The sequence below is a fragment of the Caloenas nicobarica genome, chromosome 19 (genome assembly GCF_036013445.1).
Source record: "Caloenas nicobarica isolate bCalNic1 chromosome 19, bCalNic1.hap1, whole genome shotgun sequence".
NCBI lineage: Eukaryota > Metazoa > Chordata > Aves > Columbiformes > Columbidae > Caloenas > Caloenas nicobarica.
The window spans coordinates 2951335-2969708 of NC_088263.1; the positions used below are offsets into that span (position 1 = coordinate 2951335).

General features: G+C 45.1%; 1 protein-coding gene across 1 annotated transcript in view; it reads left to right on the forward strand.

The window, feature by feature from the left end:
• CACNA1B (calcium voltage-gated channel subunit alpha1 B) overlaps positions 1 to 18374 on the forward strand; it is a 284101-nt gene that overhangs the window by 148012 nt on the left and 117715 nt on the right. Inside the window, exons 9-12 of the mRNA XM_065648624.1 lie at positions 4018 to 4074; positions 4764 to 4838; positions 7109 to 7198; positions 11719 to 11928. Of these exons, the coding sequence (XP_065504696.1) occupies positions 4018 to 4074; positions 4764 to 4838; positions 7109 to 7198; positions 11719 to 11928 (432 nt within the window). The remainder of the gene's footprint in view (positions 1 to 4017; positions 4075 to 4763; positions 4839 to 7108; positions 7199 to 11718; positions 11929 to 18374) is intronic.

Genomic DNA, 18374 nt, shown 5'->3' on the forward strand with positions numbered 1-18374 from the left:
GAAATGATAATGAATATTCAAACTAGATAACCAGTTTTTCTTGTCCAGGACCGTGTGGGGGACAATGGCCAAAGCGAACTGCTTGGATGGGAGGAGGAAACCAGCCGGGGAGGGTGATCACAGCCAGTCCAGCCTGGGCAGAAATCTCCTGCGCCAGCCCCGGGCCGTGGGGTGTAATGAGCTGTTTGCATGAAAGAAAGAGCAGCACTCTTGGTGTTCTGCTCTAATGTAACTCTGGAGGATTGTGTTATTACTCACGCAAATATTTAATTGTTTTTAAATCCTTCTAGCGTCCTTGACCTCATTGAATCTTGTAGCAAGGAGTTCCACACGTTAACAGTTGGTTTTATTTTGAAAACACACCAAACAGTGTGTCCTGTCCTTGATTTTAAGCACGTTACGTTTCTGCAGTAGGAGCGCACTTCATATTTCTTGTTATTACTTTTCTCTCTACCTTGTTTTGTGTTATTTTTTCTGCTCTAAAGCATGCAAAGCCAATCTGCTCAACCCCCTCTCTCCCCATGGAGGTCTCTCCAGGCTTCTAATATTTATAGTGTCCTCCCTGAGTGTTTTGTTTGTTCATTTTTTTCTCATTTATTTTTGATGCAAGGTAGGAAGAGTGGAAAGCTGCATTCTAGTGATTCACAAAGTGGCATCTTAATACTTAATCCGATTGGTTGTGCTCTGTAGTGTTTTACATATTTTGAGTAGTTGCTGGAGCTGGAAAGGAGGTTTTCTTGTTCTCAGTAGTGCTCAAGTTTTTATCACAAGGGCTGTAACTGGTTTAAGACCAAGGAAAGTATTTGAGTGACTAAAATCCCTCCTTCATCTGTTCACTACCTCCCATTTGGCAACACTGATTTTAATTTAACATTGTGCTCATCATTTATTGACCACTCTTGAGTGTCTTTAATGTTTCTCACAGCCTTTCTCTATTCATAAATCTGGATTGTGTTGTATTATCCCTTGCATTAAAAAGGTGCTTCAGGTAAAATTTTGGCGTTGTTTACTATCAGCCATTTCTTGTACTGAAATTGTGGACTGTTTAGTCCTCCAGAAGAAAACAATGGGTCTTTGTTTTCTACCTCTTAAGTGCTGAGTTGAGCGTGTTCCAGACCTGGTGTAATGACTTGTCTTACATTTGTGTTGTAAGAACGAAACTTCTTTAATAGCCTCGTTCTTGAGTAATTGACTTGTTTTTTTTTTTTTTTCTTCTGGTGGTACTTTATTTTTTTTTTTCTCAGTGGTAAAATAAGAGTATAAAAAGGAGGCAAATATAAATAAAAAGTGCTTATGAAGGTTTCAATGAGGTGCCTTGGTAGAGCTAAAAGATTTTGGTGCCAGCTCACTATTGATAAATCACCGGAAGTGCAGCTGTGGTTGGAACTGAAGCCAACACAGCTCAGACTATTTCAAACATGGACTGTTTAATATAGTCAGCAGCATATCTGCTTGAGGGATCTATACCAAGGTGTTTTAAACAGTGACAACCTTAATGTGCAAATACTTGTCTGAGTTACGCATAATAGAGGAAGCCTTCATTGATGAAGCGCTTAACAAATGCCTTTTTAACCAAGGGTTGGGGAATGGAAGAGAAAATTATAACACTGTTAATGTGTTGAAGTGTTGAATTTAGATTGCGTGACTTGAAAGAAAAATATCAACCCACGGTCTGACCGATTTCCTTAGAGTTTGAATTGACTTTCTTCACTTAGTATTATACAGAGGCCAGGTATGAAGTTCCTGGCTTTACTTATTTCTCAGATGCATGTTGAAGAATGAATACATAGCTTAGTCAGGAGGGTTTAAGTATTTTCAAATGAAATAATGGGTGATTTCATGTAAAGTTCCCATATCATAAGGCCCAGACTAGGCAAGGAAGATTGTAACTCAGTAGAGTCTTTTTGAGGCTGTCAAGAAAAAAATGTTGTGCCACGTTAAATGACTTATAAATCTGAAAGCGTCTTCAAATCTGTAAGATTTTCAATGTTATAAAACTAGTGCGAGTTATAGGCCAGAAATAATGATCAAATCGTATAATTTCTTGCATCTCACAGGATTTAGGCCAAAAATTCATATGGTAATTGTCACGTCAGTCTCATAAACATTGAATATTATTTCAAAGTGAACTGTACGGAGCAGTTAGTAACAGACCTGTAATCTTAAATTTAGTCTTGAAGAATAAAGTCAACTCTCTGGGTTTTTTTAGTAAATTATTTAAAGGGACCAACTCTTCTCACCTCTAAAAGTGTGGTGATACAGGTGTAAAAATCAGTGCTTCACACTGTTGCTTCTCTGGGCATGAAACAACAGTTTTCTTCCCCAAATAACACTCTTCAGTTCAACCAGTATCAAATGAAGTCTTGTCGGTGCTGAGAGAACCCTGTCCTGTTCCACCACTCTGCTCTTTGGTTCATGTTTTCATTGGACTCCGTGCAAAGCCAGTAGAAAGTCAATTTGAAATTGTGCCTTTCAGAGGAATTAAAAAATGGCGAAGCCAAGCAATGTAATCCATGCAAATGATTTTGCCTCCACTGCTTTCTCCATTAAACTCCTCAAAACTGCAGCAACTATTGGGCTGTCATGCTGCATTTCCAACGGAGAGCGGAGACCTAGAAGTTCTCTGCATGGAGTAAAGCGCTTATAAGCCCACAAATATTCTTTTGAAGATGTTTCTCTTATCTTACAAGGACATGCATCATTTTGAAAACATTTTGCTCAGAGACTGGAAGCCTTTCGGTTCAGAGCTAACCAAGTTTCATGTCTTTTGTATTTTACTTGTTTCCAAGTCCATCTCATTCACACAGCACTGATTCTGAGTGTTTGTTTGCTCCCGGAGTAAGCAGGCTTTGGGAATGGGTTTAATCTCTCTCTTCCAGCTTATGGTAACTCGAATGCCATTTCTTGACATGACAAAGCTTTATGAACCTCAGGTTTCAGCTTTCTGTAGGAGAAACAGAGCAACAAGCTGTTTGATACAGCCCGAAAAAGCCACCTACACACCTACATCAGTGAGAAAGGGCAGCAATGTGTGTGAGATGGCGAGGGAGATATTGCCAGAAGGACCAACCAGAGCTCCCCGTGAGAGCGTGACGCCTTCTTTTAAGGGATGCATTTTAGTTCACTTATTCTACTTAACAAGTCTGAAGCTTCAACAGTTAAATTCAGTTGTTCTTCTTTTTTTCTGACTCCTGTTGCCTGTTGAACATGAGTTATTTCCCGTAATCTGCTCTTCTTTTGAGCCCACAATGTCCCATCTCCCCACGCCAAAGAGAAAGAGAAGGGGCACCGTGTTCTCTGCTGCTTTGCCGGGGTTGTTCAGCTTCCCAGTTCCTCAATATAAGGTTTGCATTTATTTCCAGTCCTGTAACATGCTGGGTCTCGTCCGTACTTAATGACCAGCAATTAATCTTAGTGCCGAGACACCTCGCACTCAGATATCCTAGCGAAGCCCCACTGCCTTCGTTTGAAGGCTAGAAATTGCGGATTTGATACTGTCTCTTTGTCAAATATTTCTTCTAATGTAGAGGGACTGTTGTTTGGGGTTTTTTTCAGGCATCCTAATTATTTTCTTCCAGTCTCAGTGATGACTGAAGGCAACGCAACTTCTGATCCTCTGCTTAGGTGTACAGTTAAAAAAAAAAAAAAGTCCTAGCAACGATGACTAGCCTGCTGAGCTGTGGTATTGCTTGGGTCCGAAGGAAGGTTCTTGCTCTCCAGATAGTTGGGTAAAGAAACTGGAGTGGGTGGTTCGTTATGAAGAGGGGAATCATGGAGGAGGTGCTACAGTTTTCCAGTGGCCTTTCTGGCCTCCTCCCCCTGTGCAAGAGGGGCACAGGGTAAGAAACGTGGCTCTCTGAGCCATCCCGTCCTCCACAGACTTGGTGTAACTGGGTGATTCAGTGGGGTCAGGTTGGTGGCAGCTGGGACCGGTACCTGCTGCATCCAGCTCAGCTGCTTTTAGAGCAGGGATGCGACAAATCCGAGGTTGAACCTTGCTGTTTTTTCGTTTTACAGAGGAGGTCATGCTAGCAGAGGAAGACAAGAACGCGGAAGAGAAATCTCCTCTGGACGGTAGGTCGTTTTGCTGTGCAGTTCTGTGATACGAGAGAGGCTCACGTGCTGTCCGCTGACATGGCTTTCTGTTGTCACCCGGAGGGTGTGAGGAACACGCTCTTGCATGCACTTGGCAGAAGTCGGGCTAAAGAGTCCCTTTTCCCGTATCGGGTCTTTTCGAGGTTGCAGGTGGACGATGAGCAGTTATGTGACACACCACACTGGGATGGGGATCGGCCAGGGGGTCAGTCGGTCCCTATGCTGCCGTCAGGCTCTGCCGAGCATGGCTGGCCGTGTCTACCTGCAGGTCGTGGTGGGGCTAGGCTGCAGATCGGATGCCAGAAAAGAAACGCATTGACCGAGAGAAGGCAGGGCTCTAAACCAAGGTTTCCAAAAGGATTTGGCCAAGAGACTAAGTCCCCTGTTACTTGTAAGCAGTAAGACATAACAGGGTGTGGTGATCCTCTCTTCCGACGTGTGACCCTAGCGTTGCAGGACGGCTGGCGCTCCAGACACACGAGGCCGCGGGGACCGCTCTCCCTGCGCCTCCACACCCAGGAGCTCTTAGGGTGCGACAGCCAGTCAAAGTTCAGTTAAAGATTCTTCCCTCTCCCTTTTCTGACCATCTTTCGTCCTCCCATGTCTCCTCCTTTCCCCTCCCCTCCCTTTTCCCTCCTCTTTTTTTTTCTCCTCCCGTTCACTGTCAGGGAGGGCCGCCTCGGAAGGGCCGATTCAACAAGGCACGGCACCGGCAGAGACTAGCAGCGGCAGCAGCTACAACAGTGAGTGGATTGCAAATCACCAGGGGCTCAGGCGGGACAGGGCTTCCCCCCCGCCGCCCCACGAGCCCAGGTCACCAGCGATGCTTCCCGGGTGGTTTTTTGCACCTCGCTCCGAGCCACGCGGCTCCTTGGGGCATCAGGCGCCCGCCTGCCAGCCCACGTTGGCCAACCTGGTGACCTGTGCTCGGGGAGGACTCGGGGATGGAAGAGCTGGGGCTGAAGAAGGTCAGGGCTGAGGTGTGCTTGGCAAATCTTCGTGCGTGTGTGCGGCTGTGTGCGAGCTGGGGAAGTTTGTCCAGCACGTGGGTGCAGCCAGGGCCATTAGTCTTGAGCTTTCTGTACTTAAAAGGGGCTGTTAAGAAAGATGGGGACAGACCTTTTAGCAGGGCTTGTTGCAGTAGGACAAGGGGTGATGGTTTTAAACTAAAGGAGGGGAGATTCAGGCTGGACATGAGGAAGAAATTGTTGCTCCTGAGGGTGGTGAGAGCCTGGCCCAGGTTGGCCAGAGAGGTGGTGGCTGAACCATCCCTGGAGACATCCCAGGCCAGGCTGGACGGGGCTCTGAGCAACCTGAGCTGGTGCAGATGTCCCTGCTCATGGCAGGGGGGCACTGGGGGAGCTGGGGAGGGCCCTTCAACCCAAACCATCCTGTGATTCTATGAAATGAGTGTCTGGAAGAGTAGTCTGAAAAGCTGAGTGGTGTAAGTGAACTAGAGGTGGGTGCAGGCCGTGGCGTAAACACCTGGGTGTACTAAACCTCCCTCTATACCAGTAAGCTAAAGGAGCCTGGCAATGTTCCCAGCCTTGAAGCCAACTGGTACGGAGCAGCCCGTGTCTATGCTGGGAAATTGTTTTAGTCTCAAAACCAGGGGGACATTGCATCCAAGGTGCCTGTAGAGATGGCACAACCTAACTGCTAAACACGTGCAGGTTGTTTTGGAGGGAGAAGATAAAGAAGAAGGTATTCAGTCCCTACCAGGGAATGTTGTAAAACTTTACTCCCAGGGCTTGGTTATGTTTTGGTACTGGGGATGGCCCTGGACATGCTGGAGTGTACTGGGACAGGTGCAGCCTGAAGGACCCCAAATCTGGTATTGCTGGGAGTGAGGATTCAGCCTACTGCTGGGTGGGGAAGAGGTTATTTGCAAAAAATTGGATCCAGAGCACATGTTCAGAGCATCCTCTCCTCTTCGAGCCTCTCCAAACCTGTGTCATGCTCTGGGTGTTTCCTCAAGTGACAAAAGCACTAACGCTTGCCTTAGCTGTGGAGGAAGAAGCGCATCCATTTCTCTGCCAAGGAGGGGAAATTTGTGTAGGGTGAGGGGATCCTCTCGTACAACCCGACCCCCTGGGCAGTCGCTGCAGAGTGAGTGGGTTTGCTGTGTGTGCCTACTGAACAGAATGTATCACCACACCGTGGGGTGTCTTACTGCTGATAGCAAACGGTGCTTAGTTACTGTGTGTCTTGAAGCTGTTACCAAACTGTATCAACGTTATTTTTCTCTGCTAGTTCTCAAGGTTTTGCAGGTAGGTGGTCATGGGACCAGTGTCCACTCCTGCATTACCCCTGTGCACTGGGTGAGCGGTGCAGACCTCTCTGAGCCTTAAGCTGCGGTTCTCTTTCCCTGTCAAGTAAAATGATGTAGAGACACTCTCCCTACAAATGATGCTGTTAGACAAAGCGTGTTTTCAAAGAGTTCTGACATCCCCAGAGGGAAGGAATTGTACAGTGGGTGCTGTTAAGAGTGCATGCACTGATTTGTGGCGGTTGCTTTCAACATAGCGTTTCTGCTGCTTTAGGCATCGCTCTGTGGTAGAGCTGTATCTGAGCACCGTAAACGCTAACTTCTTAATGGTGCACACTGTAAACAGCATTAATGTTTTTAGTGGTTAGAAGCACTCATCTCCTAACCCACTGGGGCTCAGGAAGATTCAGTGACCCTGCCCAGCAATTCTGCTGTGCTAAAAGGTCCAGGGGCTGCAGTGACCCCCCCCATCCTCCTGCATCTGCTGGAGTGACGTGTGAGCGTGCAGACCTGTGCCTGGCAAGCCTTCAAGATCTCGAAGGTTAAATAAATCAACAGCCCTGGCATCGAAGCATGCGGAGGCCCTGCAAGGTTGTAGGTTGACTGATTTGCTCCAGCTTAGCCTTGTGTGAGAGCTTTAAGCTGGCATTGGGAAGTAAATGCTGGCCCTGGAGAGTGAAGGGAGGGGGAGAGAGTATCCACTCTGAATGCTCACGGGGAATTTTCTCTTTAATTTGCACACAGTGTTGAAAAGAGCCGCAATAAAGAAGAGCAAAAATGACCTGATTCATGCTGAAGAAGGTGAGGACCATTTCACAGACATTTGCTCCGTTGGTGAGTACTGGCTTTGCATTTGCCGAGGTTTAGATCTCCGCCTGAACGTGTTCATGTTGCGTCTCCTCCGAGCATCTCCTTTGCTCCAGAAGTTGCAGTTTCAAGAAGGGTTATCCCTGCTCCTGCAGCAGCGCTCAACTTACCAAAGCAAATGGCTTTGTGGCTTCACCCTCTCCCCCACGCTGCCCTGCTCAGCTGTTGCATGCTGCACCCTTTAAAAGAGCCCTGCCGAAACGCTTGGAGAACCTGTGCTGGGTTGGCCATACTGCGATTCTGCTTGGAACATGCTCATTTAGGCTAATGAAGCCCAAATAAGTCAAACAATACTGCTAAGGCTCATCTGTTGTGGGGAGGAGAGGAAGTGGACACTTAGTCACTAACACACAGCGTGTGGTTTTTCAGCCTTCGCTGTGTGAATGGTTACTGGGAAATGCTGGGCAGTGGCCCTGTTTGTCATATTCTTGCCTTAGAAGAGGGTCTTAAAGCAATTCTTCACATTTTTAAAGCCAGATATGGACATACACACCTGTGTGCATGCAATTACCCGCATGCCTCCAACGCAGAATGTAGCATCCTTCACAGTGTAGCATCAATGGTGCAAATTTGGTACCTTTAGCTCTGGAGAATGAGATGCTGTCAGGCGACAGAGGTGCTGCTCGTTCTGCAGTTAAGGGAGAATGACTTCCCTCCTGGGACGTGTCTGGGCAGAGAGGCAGGTTTGGGGTTTGCAAGGGGAGGAAGGCTCTGAGCACATAGCACCACATTTGGACATGAGCTGAAAGACCTTTCAGTTGTGAGTTTTTACTTGCTGGCTAGAGAAACATCTTCCTGACTGCTTTGCGGTTAGCTGTTTTGCTTATTCCTGTCCCTGTTGTTTGAGTCTGTATTTTGTTTTGCTGCTGAAGCAGCAGATGTTCTCTTTATCTTCCAAAGAAATGTCTTGGCACCCCAGTTACCACAAAGCAGCAAATCCTGGATGTATGAGAGTAGCAGCACAAACAGTACATTTGAGAATATGTTTCCGTATATGCTTGCAAGCATGCGTGCCTCAAATACTCTTTGGAGGTTGGGCATTAACATTTTAAGAGATTACAACTGCTGCTGGATTTATTTTTCCCCTTTAAGTGAAGACCTGGTTGCAGGAAATGAATGTTGCTCAGCATGTTACTGACACCATCACCCACTGTTGAGCTGCCACAGTCCCCCAGGCTGAGCAGGCTGCAGGTTTTGTGGCTAAACTGCCGACAATTCTGAAAGAGGTTTGTTGCTGAAAGAGGGCAGAAATGCAGCAACCGTGTACATTTTTGTTTGGTTTTATTCCGAGCAGCTTGGATCCCTGCATGGATAACAAGGAATGGACATTTTTGGGACATTTGTTCATGGTTGCAATAATTATGAGGTCTTTGCATTCATATCCAAGTCCCTCCAGGCTCTGGGCACCCATGCCACGCAAACAGATCTTTGAATTCAGCATTTCAGGTGGCAACGGATGACGGAGCATCTGGACTCGTGGATAATCCGATGCAGAGCTGGGAACTGTCTCGGGAGCATATGGCTGGGAAAATAACAGCAGTGCTTTCCACCTTCTGCGAGTGGTTCACCCACTTGGGAAAAGTGTTTTTGATTCATGAAACAAGGCAGAAAAAGAAGAAATGGATAAAGCAGATAGTTCTGCAGGCTCCTGAAAAGGCTGAAACCCTGCCTAACATAAACAATCAGATCATATGGGCAATTATGCATAAAGAATATGGTTTTGAGAAAAGTATTTTTTGGATGGTTTTCTATAATGCCTTGCTGATGGGAGCGTGAGGAGAGTGGAAGAACTAACAATATAATTACCAAGTGCGACGTGAAGATGCGGACCAGAATGGTACAGACTTTGACAGGTCTCTTGCTGGCCATTGACTGAATGTGTTGCACTTTAATTCAAGCACAAGTACCTCAATGAGCCTTATAATTGCATTATAAAGCTCTATAGTGGTAAACACTTCCCAGTGTGTTCTCTAGAGTTGTTCTTAACATTTATACTTTTCTTTCCTCCTAACACTCAGCCTTCCTTTCTGTACTAATCTGCCTGCAGCAGGAGATGCTGCTGCTTCTGCCTTCCCACCCTCTACGCTGCACCAGACACAGGACACTGTCTTGATTGCCAGACGGTGAAGCCTGGAGAAGTGGATGTTTTCTACATTAGATTAGTTTAAATACGGCTGCTTTTGTTTTCTGGAAGATCAGTAGAACCAGTAGAGAGGGGACGAAAGGGCAGCAGACTATTCCCATGCAAATCTGACAGTATAGGCTGGCTTGAATATTTGAGAAGTCTTTACCTGCTAAACAGTAATACGATGTGGTGCAGCCTATATCTTAATCTGCAGTTCATGTTGTTGTTTTAAAGCAATAGATGAGCACTATTTTCTTATAACTGCTAAAGGAAAGATTACCAAACTAACATAGAACCAGCATACTGAGCTTTCTGCAAGGAGTTTGTTCAAAGCCTGGCCAGGGCCAGCTCTGCATCTGGTGTGTTGGTGGATGGCCAAAAGTGTGAAACGGAGCAGAGAGCTTGCTTTCTATTTGGGAGACGGTACAGCATGCTCTTGTGTAGCTGTGAGGCTTGGAGAACCCATTGCTGTCACATCTGGATGCTTCATCCTTTCTATGAGTGCTGTGTTTGATGTTATTGCAGGATGAAACAGGGTGAGATTCCCACCCCTTCCAAGTATTGATATGCAAGTGAGCGCACTCAAAAATCTGGCTGCCTCACTCGAAACACATTGTTCATGTAACTCAGCCATCTCCAATGACAGCCCATGCAAGTCATCTGCTTTCATGGTGCTTGGTCCAAGACAGGATGATCTGTGTCCTGGTCAGCCCTACCTGCTGGGATGCTCTGGCCCATGATGGGGAAGGGCAATAGCATATTATCTTGCCACAAACCATCTTAGAATCATAGAAACATTTTGGTGGGAAGAGACCTTTAATATCGTCTTGTGCAACCGTTAACTCAACCCTGGCACTACCCCATGTCCCTGAGAACCTCATCTCCGTCTGTCCAACCCCTCCAGGGATGGTGACTCCCTCACTGCCCTGGGCAGCCTGTTCCAATGCCCCACAGCCCTTTGGGGAAGAAATTGTTCCCCAGATCCAACCTCAACCTCCCCTGGCGCAACTTGAGGCCGTTTCCTCTGGTCCTGGCGCTTGTTCCTGGGGAGCAGAGCCCGACCCCCCCTGGCTCCAAGCTCCTTCCAGGCAGGTCAGAGATCAGAAGGTCTCCCCTCAGCTCCTGTTCTCCAGGCTGAACCCCCAGCTCCCTCAGCCGCTCCCATCACACTTGTGCTCCAAAAGCACAAAAGCCAAAGGTTCGGTAGCAGTTTCGGAGCGGTGCCAGCACAGCGTGAAACAGGTAGCGGGCAGCCTGCAGCAATCACGATTTTCCTGGCTTGCAACAGTGTCTGCGGCTGTTGCAGAGGAACTCCAAGGGGTGCGTGTTTCGTACTAACGTGTGCTGATTTCTCCTGCCTCAGCACTGGCTGGAGATTTGCCTTTCCGTCATGTGTTTCAACAGTGCCTGCTACCGCAGGGGGAGAGCTTACATTAGAAGTAATTTCTTCCGTCAGCTTCCTATTGTTGAAACGTTTGACTCTTTTCCAGGGTTTCAGGCCAGACTCGAAATGCAGCTGATATAGGCAGAATTGATACAAATGAGTAGCTGCGCCCAAAATATGATGCATGGAGGCAGATTGAGCCCTCTGCTGTAGAAATATATGAAGTAGTGGAGTAAAATAAGGAGACTTCAATCAATTCAGTAGTGAGGGCTGGATCTTTGCCTGGTCCTTGGAGCAGGGGAAATAGGGACCAGCTGTTGCCAGCTACCCAGCTCCAAGGGGACATACTCCACCCCATGGCCAAAAATGCCACTGTGACTGGTACTTTGTGTCCTTCCAGTCAATCGGGAACCCAAAAGTTATGGGTTAAACTGGGACAGTCAAGAGTGCTTAGAATCATAGTATCATTTTGGTTGGAAGAGACCCTCAAGATCATTGAGTCCAACCATAACCTAAATCTAGTACTAAACCGTGTGCCTGAGAACCTCATTTCTGCATCTGTCCAACCCCTCCAGGGATGGTGACTCCACCACTGCCCTGGGCAGCCTGTTCCAATGCCCCACAGCCCTTTGGGGAAGAAATTGTTCCAAGATCCAACCTCAACCTCCCCTGGTGCAACTTGAGGCCGTTTCCTCTCACCCTGTTGCTTGTCACTTGGGAGAAGAGACCAATACCCTCCATGCTGCCCAGTTTTTTTAGGTGGTGGGGCTGGGCATTCATTTATGAAGTTCTAAAATCTCAGCATTCGCCCTCACGATGCCATTGCAAGCAAGATGCCCTTGCTCAGCCCATAGTCAACGCTCCAGCTTCTGCTCAGCTGCGTCTCTGGTGCTTGGGAGAAGGGTCTGTGTGCCCGGGAACGTCTTCCAGCCTTTTGCCTGCTGGGATGTGGGGTGGTGACTCTGCTTTCTGTCCCAGGGTCTCCTTTTGCCCGTGCCAGTTTGAAGAGTGGGAAGAACGAGAGCTCGTCCTACTTCAGGAGGAAAGAGAAAATGTTCCGGTTCTTCATCCGGCGCATGGTGAAAGCTCAGAGCTTCTACTGGATCGTCCTCTGCGTGGTGGCCCTCAACACGCTCTGTGTCGCGATGGTGCACTACGACCAGCCGGAGAAGCTCACCACTGCGCTCTGTGAGTACCGGGGACTCCACCTGTCCTCTGACGAGGTCTGGCGTCTTTGATCGCTCCGAACACTGTTACATCCCATAAGGTTTGGTTTTTGGGGGTCAGAAATGCATTAGTGAATGGTTGTAGTAACTCAAGAGTAATTGAGTCATAAAAATCAGAAAAACACGATACCGATTTGAGATGAGAATGTCATCCTAAACATTATCTGAAACTTCAGATTTCAACCACATTTAAATCTTGTAGCGCTGCAGGAGGATTTGTTCCATAGCCGGCTTTATGAAAGAAGGGGAATGACTCTGTGCTTAGATAAAGGCCCGTTTCTCTGTCTGATCAGCATCTGCCCAGAGAACTGCAGGATTCCTGCCTCTTTGCAGCTGATCCGATCCCATGGGTGGTTCCCGTTGTGGACGCGCTTAAAGCTCTGCTGGGGCTGATGTCCCTGGGATACCAGAACGTACAGTGGCTGGTACTGCTATGGAGATAAAAATGTCTGTTTGTTGCTTAAGGAATCATAAAGTGATTTACTACAGTTGTAGCAATTTTTGTCTTATCCTTTAAAATGTTGCAACTTTGCAGCAGGTCTTTTTTGATAATTGTGTCTTCCTTACTAATGGTGTGTGATCAGATGGGATAAAAGTCGTGATGCCCTCCAGTAAAAATATGTACACTAGTGATAGAAATAATACCATATGGGCTATACATATTTATGCAAAAGCTTTTATTTTAGCTTTGTTCCGGTGGTCAGTTATCAGTTTGGGCTTCAGATGGTCTGTTGTAAGTGCTTTTGAAGTCTAATTTTATTATTTTTTTAAATTGCATATTGTTCTGTCCTGCGGTGAATAATCAATGGAGGCGGCTTTCTGCAGTCAAAGCCTTTACACATCACAGTGTTACACTGAGACTACAGACTTGCTCACAAAGCCTGTTTTAAAAAAATATGCAATGTGAAGGGGAGAGCTGTTTTCATTTATTTTAGCGAAGATTGTAGGCTATAACTTCTAGAGCTCAAAAACCTGTAGGAATACGGTGACACTGCAAGTTGAACACTGCAAGTTTTTCCTTCTGAGGGGAAGGGATGAAGAGTTTGTTTCTGGAAGACAGAGCCGTTGCATTTGTCACTTCTGGATCTATAAAATGGTCAGGAAGAAATCTTTTTTCAGTACTTGATATTCAGATGTGGCTCGTTCAGGATTTAAGTAAAACTTCTGAAGCCACCGAAGACTAGGAAAAAAACCCCAAATATTTCAAACAGTCTGACTTAATAACTGTGGCTTAGATCATTAAAGATACTTATCTACCTAATTTTCATTGATTTCTTTATAAATTAGACACTTAAATATTTCTAGGCCTAGATCCTCAAGTCTTACCTTATTACAAGGAATCAAAATTTGAAGCTTCTTTTATAGACCTAAAAGGTCAAGAATACCAGCTGCTCTGGCTTCAAAACCCTCCCTGTTAATGGTGGTTGAAACATTCAATCCTACCAGGTAAATGGAGCTATAATGAGAGATGCATAAGGACAGAAATTTCTTTCAACTCTTTCCCCCCCGCCAAGATTTAGACTGAAAAGAGAGGCAGACTACACAGAGAAGTCAGTCTTGCTTATTCATTTCCTAAATTTAACAGATGAAATAATAAGCTGGATTGGCAGAGTAATTAGAAGTTTGAGGCTTAGGATTTCCTTTTGAATTAGGACTACACGTCTAGAAAAGAACCAACACTTGAGTCTTTCAGCTCAAAAAAGAAGGCTTTAGATTTCCAAACTGAGCTTTAGGAACACCTTATGCAGTAACTTTTCTAAGAGAACATGAAGAAATCTGTCAGCCAGCAACTTCTGTTTAATAGAAGGGGTGGAAGGGATTTTCTGTTGATCAGAATTAAAGATGTGTTGCCATGTGGGAAACTTTTCCGGGACAGAGACCATCAGTTAGTTTCCCAACCTACCTCAGCTGAAGACAAAAAATAGGGAAGGTTGAACTTGTGTTGTTCCTGGGATCAGGGACTGGGGTGGATCCTTCTTTTGGGAGCTCTGGGTATGTCTATAACACCCAGTATTGTGACTTAGTTTCAGAAAAGTGGTCCCGTTGAGTTATTTTTAATGGAAAAGTCAGAAAAACACCAAGGAGCCCTGTGTTCTTGGAAGTTATAATAAACCCTCAGCATCCTCCCAGCCATTGGTGCTTTCCTGTGTCTCATCTGCCCTTGATGTACCTTTGGATCATTGTACTGTCATTTACTGCAAGACCTGAGTGTCTTTGGTCAATAAGGAAATATCTGGGCAGGTATTTCACAAATCAATCTCTTGGACTCACCAAAAAACATACCAGTAGCTACAGATAAACACTGTTAGAAACAACAGTGAGGGCAGCGCAGAGGTGGAGCACAGGTAAAGCCAGAATGTCTGAGGAATCACAGGTTTTGTGGATGTTCTTGTCGAGGTGTGAGCATTGGGTCTTTAAACAGAGTGGTACAAGATTAGCCACTGTGACATAGAGAATAAAAGCCAGAGATGCAAATGAATGGTCATCATGGAAATTGAAGATACTGTAGATAATTTTCTCCCTTTTTTTTTTTTTTCTTTAAAGATAGTTTTCTCCAAGACAAGAAGCAGAGGTGCCCTGGGTTCATTGTCTCTGGTCTGTCTTATGGTGTAGTGTAATAGAAATTCTGGGAAGAAACCTATTTTAGCATAATTTTACAACAGAGAGCTTGTCCCGTGAAAAGGCTTATAAGTGCAAACTCTTAAACTACAGGAGTCCTGTACTTCCCAACTCTCTCAGCTTTTCAGAATGATGAGCTGTAGTATCATATTCATGCCCATCTTTGTGTTGGTTGTAACCTGAAGGTTTCTGCCTGTTTTCTTGGGGATGGTATAGTTATCATAGCCTAATCCTTCCTATTACTCTAAAGTTTAATATTTAATGCAGGGGATATTTTACACCTTAAGGTGCGTGGACTAACTGATTGTTTTATTACTGCAATCAAGGTAAGGCTGGACTTGGCCCCTCTCCTGCGTGCACTAAACCACAACCAGCCTGATGAACCCTTCAGCAAATACATTTGTGCACGAGCTCCTGGAAAGTCCCATTCTGCCCAAGATTTGTGCACAAATCCATTAGATACAGGTAGGACAAGATATCACAAAGCCAGGGGATTTAAAACAGCTCCTGGAAATACTCGGCAAAATCCTTTAAGTGTAAGAGTGACAGAGTTTAAAAATGGCTTTAAAGTTAATCCGTGAGGAGTGAACTTCACTAAGAGAAGCAGGACTTGGCTAGTCTGATGTAGAACAAGAGAGAAATAGCCAATTCTAATTATGTTGTTTCATAGAAGGTGCTTAGAAATGAACTGCTGGGGAGTTTTGTGAAGTGTAGCAGTGGGAGAGGAGTGTGGAAAAGTCTGGGAGGATCTGCTAAACCCTGAAACTCTACCCAGGCACCTCTAATTCAATTATACCTGTCCCTCTGGGGAGAAGTTTAATTACATTACAAATTAATTTTACTTAAAGAATGGTTGGTAAAAGCCTACGGGTCTGCATTGATTTATTTTTCCCCTGGTCTTTTCTTTTAACTTTTCTGCTGTTGAATTGTTCTGATTAGCTTTCTCTGTTTGATATTCCATGTTTCTGCAATTGCTTTGAAAAAGGAACCGTAGGAGCTTTAGGAAGGGGCTTGGGATTTCTTTGGTCTTATTGAAAGAGCTGATGAGAAATTCTTTGAATTCTTGGGTGCAGTGAAGAACAGGGACACCCTTTATGCCCCTGTAATTATCCCCAAATTAGAGCGGAGATTTTCCATCTCTGCATGGGAAGGAACTCAATGCCACATTGCCACAGGAGTTTTCTCATACAGCACATGTACACATGGCATGTTCTGCTCACCAGAGCATGGACCTTCGATTAAATAAGTTGCAATTCCCTATAAAAGTATATACTTCATGCAGCCACACATGATTGTCATCAGTTTGGGGTAATTTCCACCGTTGCAGGTATTCTCAGAAAAAAAGAGACTTCTGTTGGAAGGCAGCTCACTAATCTAGCATAGAAAAGCATCCCTGAGGTCTAGCAGCACTGATGGATATTCCTCTGGATATAATATGCAGCATTTGCAATTGCGAGTAAAAGGCTTTTTGAACCGAGCATATTTATTTATGTCTGTTGAGCGTTTTTACATCTGCTTTGTCAAAGAGGGCGAAGTTTTACTTCACCGAGGTTCTACTCCTGGTTGGTTTAATGTATGAGGAGCATGAGCAGAGGAAACCAAAGCAGGATGCTTGACACCTGCTCCTAATGACATTGGACTGGGAGACGGGGCAGAAATGGAATTAATCCATGGGTGATTGACAAAAAAGGGCTGCTAACTATCTAATTCAAACTTATAGGGCAAAAAGATGCTAGCACAGCCTTTGCCAATAGCACAAATTTGAAATTGAATCAGAGTACTTGTATCAAACTTTTTTTCTTTAAATCACATTACAAAATGCTTCTGCTTAAGGCAGATTAAATTACATGTGGGGTCTGAATACCAGGAGGTCCAAGCAATGAAATTGCATTTTCAATTATATGGGCAGGGCCGTGTTAGAAGAAATGATGTTTCTGATCCCTTCAGTGGAGAAGCTGATTCATTTTAAGTCAATTCCTTCTGCTCAAGGAGTTCACTATGTTCACATTTTCCTTCCTTCCATCCCTTGCTCTCATAGTGCTGGTTTGTAGTACCTGGTATCTGCTGAAATATATGATATAATAGATATTGCTGCCTGTTTGGAACTCTGCTCTTGGTGGAAGTCACCAGCTGTGAAAGAACAAATTGAGTGGTTCCTTCAAGAGCTGCTGAAGGAAGTTGTTTCTTGGATGTTCTCAGTTTCTAACATTTTCTGGGCTTTGTTTGTGGTGGGTTTAGTTTGGGTTTTGTTGGTTTTTGGTGGTTGTTTTCAAATAAAATATTTCTCGATTCTGTTTTGCTTACAGAGGGCATTGGCCAGTTTTTTTTCTCCTCTCACATTCCGGTTTTGCAGGCGTGTTTGCAGGATGTGTCAGTCCGATGATGGAACGTTGCACTGGTTGATACCTGGGTTTTTTTGTTCATGCTTCTGCTGGATGGGCAACTGAACATTAATCCTTGTTTCTTTCCTCCTTTTTCTTCTTTTGGAATGATGGTAACTTGGCAAAGTACACTGAGATCTCTTGGTGAAAATCACAATAAAAAACCTCCTACCTAGTATTTTTATTATTCTGTGAAAGAATATGGAGTGCGCCTGAAATGTAACTCTTAAAGGTGAGTTTGTGGATGGAGAAGGGGATAAGAATCCCCTGCCAGAGTGAGATACGAAGCAGATGGAGGTTGTGCAATGTTTTCTGTAGGACCCTCCTGACAATTTTAGGTTTTGTCTGCTAACTAAGCCAGGCCACCAGTTTCAAAGCATTGGTTTGGTATCAATCCTCGTGGTAGGGAGAGTTTACTCTGAAGTCATTCCAATAAGCACCATCGAGCTTGCTGAGGGAGCAATTCCGGTCAGCACAAACTCTGGTCCAAGGTTTCCCTCCGGGCTAATGACTGAAACAGCTGGCAGTGGCAGCACAAATTCTTCCATGCCCGGAGAAGATGCATCTGCTTTATTGGGGGAATTTTGCCTTCTGTTTCTTACCATTACCAAAGTACATCAGGTACAGTATGGAAGTTCATGATCTGGCCTGGAAGGTAGTTTAAGCTTCTGATTTAGGGCCAGCTGTCAATAATTAAGGCTTTTAACATTCTTACTACTTCACGATCACAATCTTGTAAACTATATGCAAGGAAATTCAATACCACCGAACATGTGTTTTTAGAAAATTCTCTATTTTTCTATTCTTGCACTTGTCAGTCACCTCATTTTATGCCTGACATTGGTTCACCTGGTCCCTTTCTCACACCCTCTGCCCCTGTACAGTCAGATGGATTGTCAGTGTCTCTGTGGGTAACTCCTTACTCTGGGCTCCCTTGTGCTGGAAACAGCTGTTTGCTCACTGGGCTCTTGCATCTGATGTCTGAAAAGTCGTAGCGTGGTACAGGTGTGAACAAGCTTGTCCTAGCAAGTTCCAAGCTCAAAGGGAGTTGGAGATGTGCTGTTCCTTGAGCACCAAGAGCCAGCGATGGAGCCTACATCTTGGTAGGAAAAAGGCTGAGAAGTCTGCAGACCTCATACTTCATCATCTTATTCCTCAAATGCGAACGCTTTGCCCTTGAAAGTCGTCTTTAATGATATTGCTCCTGTTTTCAAGGAGAGTAGGTTACATGGCGTAATTAATACCCTCCTGGTATTTCCTCCCCTATTGCAAATGTTGGCAGAATTGTCCTTGCAAGCTCCTCACTGAAGTGTTAATAAAACTTTTCTCATCTAGTTAATGTTTCCTGGATTTCAGTTAGCATTATGCCCATGATATTTCAGGACTGCCTTTCATTTAAAATTTAAAA